We start from the raw sequence: 6,480 nt of genomic DNA, 5'->3' as shown, positions 1-6,480 counted from the left end.
CGGCGCCACAATTCTGCCGTCGCGACGGAGCTGCACCCTGTGACGATGCCACTACGGTCAATCTAGGAGCTTCAACTACAGCCGATTGAAGCCATTCGCAAGCTCCACAATCCCATAACCACCGAAACATACGAATAGACTCAGTAGAATTGAACGCAAGCAACGAAATGCTACTGCGAAACCTCCACACAGGCCACCGTTGACGAGCCCCTCCCTCGTCGCGCAACAAGCAGCCCTCTCCCCCCTCCCCCACTAACACCATCACCACCAAGACGCTCTGCTCCCACGATGCCTCGCAATGCCGGTGCGGCACCCTCTCTACGCAAGGGACCCAACTGGTCCTCCCACCTCCGCCAGTTCAGCCGAAGCAGTCTCGAACCGCCCTCCGCGACATCGTCCGTCGACTCGCCCCGATCCCCCGATACCGTCTCCAGTGCCTCGACCATCCGCGGCGACAACTCGTCCAGCTCCGTGAAACAGCGCCGACTTGAGCGGAGGTGCACCGTCGGAGTCAACGAGGGATACTCGCGCGACGAGGTGCTTCTGAGCCCGGAAGTGATCAAGGGCGATGTCAGACCTGGGAGCCTCGTGGCCATCACCGTGATCAAGACCGAGGGCGATAAGACTGCGACAAAGGACCATGCGACGGCCCGCGGCGGGAATGCTGCGAACAACACAGGTGCGGGAGCGGGACAAGGCGATGCGGCGCCGGAGGGAGCGACGCTAGGGAAGAAGTACTTCTGCGTCGCAAAGGAGATGTCCAAGGAGCTCAAGAGCCGCTTGCCCAACGTCGACATCTACGTTGTCAAACACATCGCAGATGCCTTTGGCATGAAAAAGGGCACGCAGGTACTCTTGACGCCGGTGGATGCTGACAACCCCGCGACGGCCGCCTCGCACGTTGAGCTCTCGTTCAAGGACCAGTACCTTTCGCGATCCGACATGTGGCGCCTGGCCATCGGCGAACTTACGGAAAGGACAGTCTACAAGGGCCAGTCGATACTGTTCATGGGCACGATAAAAGCGCAGGTCACGGCAGTATTCGTGGACGGGCGAAAGACGCACTCCGCCTTCTTCACGAGGAATACGAGACCGATTTTCCGGAGCGAGTCTGCGCGGTATGTGCTGTTCATCCAGATGGCGCGGGAGATGTGGGATTTCGACTCGGAGGGGTCCGGCGAGATCCTCTTCAACAAGGTCGTCAACGGCTTCCTGCCGGCGCTGTTCAAGAAATGGGCCAAGCTCAAGGCCAAGCACCTCGTGAGCATCGTGCTCTTCGCGAGGGTGGAATACGACACGGGCCTGACGACGGAGCTGGCGAGCAGCACGCTGCATGGGGACTACTACACAGGCGTGCAAATATCGGGCGACCGCAGGCCGTACAAGGACTTTTACCGTGTCGTTGTCAGTGAGATGGCGAGCGGGGAGTGGACGACGATCCTCAACCAGCTGAAGCGCGAGTTCAACTTCTTCCGGCGGGACATTAGCCTGCACCACCAAAAGGCCAATAGCGCGTTCGTGCCGCTGGCCGAGGAGAACGGCGGCAAGGGCATCGCGTCCAACCGCGTCAAGGCTGAGTCGTCGCTGGCCATGTACGGCAACTTCCTCGAGGCCATCAACCTCGCCTCGTCACAGTTCGCGCACGACTATGTGGACCGCGACCTCATGCGGACGGGCATCTCAATTGTGGTCATTAGTCCCGGGCCCGGCGTATTCGAGGTTGAATACGAGTCTCTGCGCCGGACCACCGAGGCCCTCGTCGGCAACGGAATCGGCATCGACCTCATCTGCGTGCCAAAGATGCCGCTCCACTCCGTCCCGCTCTTCCGGTACCGCAACCCGCAGACCTCGGAGGGCTCTCACGGCCTGTCGAGATCGAGATCCGTACGGAGCCGCGAGAGCACGCCGAAGCAGCAGGCCACGCCCATCATCGGCAGTTACCAGTCGATGGCCGAGTCGCTGTCACCGACTAAGGGACTAGAGCTCGCTCACCGCATCGACAGGCTTGCGAATCCGCAGGACGAGTGGTCGTATGCGGTGCCACAATGGCTGCACGTCTCCTACTGGACCGGGACATCCGAAGAGGCGCTGTCGTATCAAGGCATCGCCCTCTCGGTGTCCGAGGACAAGGAGGGCCATGAGAGCGAAGACTTTGCTATTCGCGCCAGGATGTATGATCTTCAGATGCGCAGCGTCTTGGAGACGAACGAGATCGAGACGACACCGCTTCAGGCTGACCCGCTGTTCCCTGTGACGACGACCGAGTCTAAGAGCTCGCTACGGTCGCGGCTCAGCGGGACAGACGAGATCGCCATGATACCCCTGAAGCGCCACCAGGACACGCTCGTGGACCATGTGTACGGGTTCCAAAAGTTCATGCCCGACAGGCTCGTGAAGCCGGGCGAGAAGTCGCTGTGGAAGCAGCTGCAGGAGTATGACGAGACTAGGGCGAGATTGCCGAGGTCGCGGCGGCCTGCGCAAGCAAGAGCCTCAAGAGACTTAGAGGAGACGACGAGGCGGCAGCTGATGGAGGACGCGGGGCTGTTTGGGACGTCGCTGCCCGAGAAAAAGATTGTGCCGAACCAGAGCCTCGCGGCCGTCACGGCGGGGCGCAAGTTATCGGTCAACATTGTCGATAGTGAAAAGGCGGAGATTGTAGCCGCTGCGAGGAAGGCTGCGAACCACCCCCCGGCGGCACCATCCGCGGGAGCGGCGGGGACATCATCTCATCAGACGTCGTCTTCCACTTCCTCGTCGACGACCCCCGATTCTCACAGCGTGGCGGGTAAGATGTCTGTAGCATCGCCGTCCAAGCCTCCTAGATTTATGCGACAGATCAGTCTCGGCCTGCGGGGCTTCGGCATCGCGGCGCCCAAGGTGGTGGCGGCGGAGGCGAGCTTCGAGACGGTCAAGGCTTCAACGGAGCAAAGTGTGACGAGCCCCACGATGCCGCTGGTCATGTCGACGATGCCGCGCCCGTCGTCGCCGCAGGTCATCAAGCCGAGTATTTCGACGGCCATGTCCTCGTTCTCGCCGCAGCTGTTCCGGTCGGATTCGCGGGATACCCTCACAGACTTGCCCTCGACGCCGAGCATCCCCATCAACATGAAATCCTCCTCGCGGCGGGGCGAGAGCTCGGTCGGCCAGCAGCATAGATACGGGACCGTTCTGCCGTCGTCGTCGCTGGCGCGCAAGGATCATTTCCGGGAGGACCCCGACCAGAGGAACTCTCACGTGTTCAGGGCAGAGGAAGACAATCAGAAAATGTTCAATAGTAAGCTGCGCGCTGGTGCTATGCCCGAACTGCCGTCCACGTTGTCGCCGACGACGGCCATCTCGCCTTGGCTCACGGTGCTGAACCCGTCGAATCCGGACAGGAACAAAGTGGACGACACGGTGCTCTACAGCAGGTGGCAGCATGTTTTCCCCCGGACTTCGGAGATGAAGGTCATGAAGTGGAAGGCCCTGTGCTGTCCGGCCGCTGTGCCGCTCACGACCGAGTACTTTCCTTCAAAATCACAGTTTGACACGGAGTACCAGAGACAGCCGTATGTCATTGCACAGAATGCCGATGACGAGCTTACCGAGGAGCCGAAATCAAGAGAGGAGTTCCTACGGGAACTGATCAGTCTCCGTTTCTCACAAGGCTTCCAAGTAGTCATTGGCCCGTCCGTCGCCAAGGCGTTTGGGCAGAGGCTGCTGCGGATCGCCGACATTTTCTCACGCGACCAGGCGATGGAGGACGGCACGAGCATCTTCCTTTCGGTGGGCAACACGATCCACCAGCTTTCGTGTGTTAATGGCACGGAGGTGGAGGTTAATATCTACATACGCAAACCGGCCGAGCTGACGGTGGGCAACTCCAATTCCGGCCCGCTATACAGGCCGGCGATCCGCACGTTAATGGAAAGCGGGTATCGGACGCAGGAGGTTGACATCTCGACGCCGAAACCCGAGAGGAACTGGAACTACATTGACTCGTATCTTGCGGGCCACCACGATGAGATGACTGAAAACCTGAGGTTCTGGCGGACGCGGTTCGTGCTCATCCCCATGGTGTCGCGGTCGTCGGCGGTGCCTAGGAATCAAGCCGGCGACAACGCCGAGGAGGTGCGGTTAGAGGGTATCAGACGGCTTTCATTATCATGGCAAAAGTACCGGTACATCCCGCCGTTTGAGCGGAGATACCAGACGGCCAAGTCGAAGCGCGATCCCAACCCCCTGGACATTGTGTACAAGACGGAAGACCCGTCCGTCGTCATCGCGGCCGAGCTCGACAACTTGCCTTTGGTGGAGGGCCTGGGCGAGAACCGCAAGGGACAGCTCATCACGAGCCGGGAGCACTTTCGCAAGTCTAATCTCAACCTCTCGGCGCTGGCCGAGGCGATTCAGCAGCCTGTCGAGAACGGCGGCGTCAAGCTGCAGAACCGGCGGTGGCATCTGCGGCTGCACTACAACTGCTTCATCGGGTCCGACATGACGACGTGGCTCATGGACAACTTTGAGGACCTGGACAGCCGCGAGGAGGCAGAGCAGCTGGGAAACATGCTCATGGTCAAGACGTACGACCGGCCGTCGGACGACAAAAAGGACCGCGGCGGGCTGTTTGAGCACGTTGAGCGCCGGCACGTGTTCAGGGACGGACAGTACTTTTACACCATTGCCACCGAGTACGCGAAACCGCACCCTCCCGGCTGGTTCAACTCGCGTCGGGGCCGCGACGTCTCGGTGCCTTCGACGCCCATGTCAGAGAACGTCCCGCGCGACTCGCCGCGGCCTGGCATGATTTCCCGGCCGACGTCTATCAACGAGGAAAACTCGCCCATCTCGGGCGCCACCACCCCGACGGCATACTCTGTCATGTTTAGCAACAAAAAGGTGCCCAAGGTCTGCCTTAGCAAAGTCATCAAATACGACGTGGACCACCGCAAGCGGTCGTACCGGCCCGAGCGCGTCGACTTGCACTACGACCGCCTCCACAACCCGGACAACTGCTACCACATCCGCATCGACTGGATGAACGTGACGGCGAAGCTGATCGAGGACGTGGTGGAGGGCTGGGCGCGCGAGGCGGCGACGTACGGCCTGCGGCTGGTCGAGGTGCCCATCAAGGAGGCGTGCTCTATCACGGAGGTGAACCCGTTTAGGAGGCCGTACCTCATTAAGCTGTCGGTGCCGCCGCCGAGCCAGCAGCCGGTGACGTACTACGAGCCCAACTCGTTCTCGCCGCAGACGGCGCCGGGGAAACACTTTTACCAAAAGGTCCTGATGCGGAAATTCGACTTTGTACTCGACATGGAGGCCGCGTCGAATTTCCCGCGCGACGTCGAGGTGAGGTACTCGTGGGGCCGGCCGGATTTCAAGTATTCGCAGTATATTCACCGGTCCGGGGTGCTGCTGGCGGAGATTACGGACGAGGGGCATTTCCTTGTGCTGGCCAACCGGCTTTTTAGTAATCGGGCCTGGACGGCGCGGGATAAGGAGCTCAAGGATATGAGGGAGGCGAATAGTAGCGCCGGCGGCAGTGGTGGTGGTACCAATAATGTCGTTGAGCGTGGGGGCAGGATTATACCCGTGGGCTCGTACACGCCCTTTGGGATTCCGGATCCGACGCCGATGAGCAGTCCGATGGTGAAGCCCGTTTTCTATGCCGGAGGTGGTGGTGGGTCGCCTGCGGTGAGGGCCTCGGATATGAGAGCGAGTTCCAGCGCGTCTGGCGGGCCTTCTGGCGCGACGGCGTCATCGGCAGCAAACACAACGGCCGCGGTGGACCCGATACCGATCCTCAAGGAGCTCGAGGCGTTTTGCAACGACGGGCCGGGGCTGGAGGCGTTCTACAGGGAGACGCTGGAGCGGGGCCCGCCGCAGGCCATGACTACCCCCGGAGCGATGAGGCCTACCGTCGTTGGGCTTGAGGCTGTGCCGGAGGCGAGTATACCGATGTTGGGGCTGCCGGCGGGTGTCCTTGGAGATTTGCATTCTGGCGGCGGTGGCGGTGGGCTTGGGTATGGAGGCGCAGGTGGAGGCGCAGGTGGAGGTGGAGGTGGACCGGAAGGGCTCCGGGGGTTGCATATTGGTGGTGGAAGCCCGAGCCCGGGGCCGAGGAGCTTGATGAGTAGTCCGGCGGCGGGGATGCAGTTTTTGAGGAGGGCGAGTGTGCAGGATGGGCTTGGGTTAGGGGGTGGGGGGCCTAGGAGGGAGGTTAGAGAGAGGGAGAGGGAGAGAGAGTGATGGTGGAAGAATACTGTGAGGGTGGAAGAATACTGTGAGGGTGGGGGTGGGAGTGGGAGTGATGTGATTGTGTGGATAGTGTATACTGGTGTTCTTTCTGTGTAGATGATTATGAAGCTAATGAACATAGTACTAGCGTTGATACAGTGATCTTTCACGATATCTGTCTATATTTGCCCAATTGAGGGGCTTGCATGTTCTCTTACACGACCATCATTATTGTTGAGGAAGTCTATTGGCTCTGATCTT

The 6,480-nt window shown here is 60.5% G+C and overlaps 1 protein-coding gene across 1 annotated transcript; it reads left to right on the top strand.

Moving 5' to 3' along the window:
* Positions 1-288: 288 nt before the first annotated feature.
* Positions 289-6,231, top strand: CABS01_10428 (domain found in Dishevelled; the record flags this gene model as incomplete). Its single annotated transcript, XM_060543784.1, has 1 exon — positions 289-6,231. One exon carries the CDS (start codon positions 289-291, stop codon positions 6,229-6,231), a length of 5,943 nt encoding a protein of 1,980 aa, XP_060399466.1.
* Between the last annotated feature and the right edge of the window lie 249 nt (positions 6,232-6,480).

Source organism: Colletotrichum abscissum, assembly GCF_030869225.1.
Source record: "Colletotrichum abscissum strain IMI 504890 chromosome Unknown Scaffold_26.1, whole genome shotgun sequence".
In the NCBI taxonomy this organism is placed as follows: Eukaryota; Fungi; Ascomycota; class Sordariomycetes; order Glomerellales; family Glomerellaceae; genus Colletotrichum; species Colletotrichum abscissum.
This window is presented reverse-complemented; position numbering and strand designations above follow the sequence as displayed.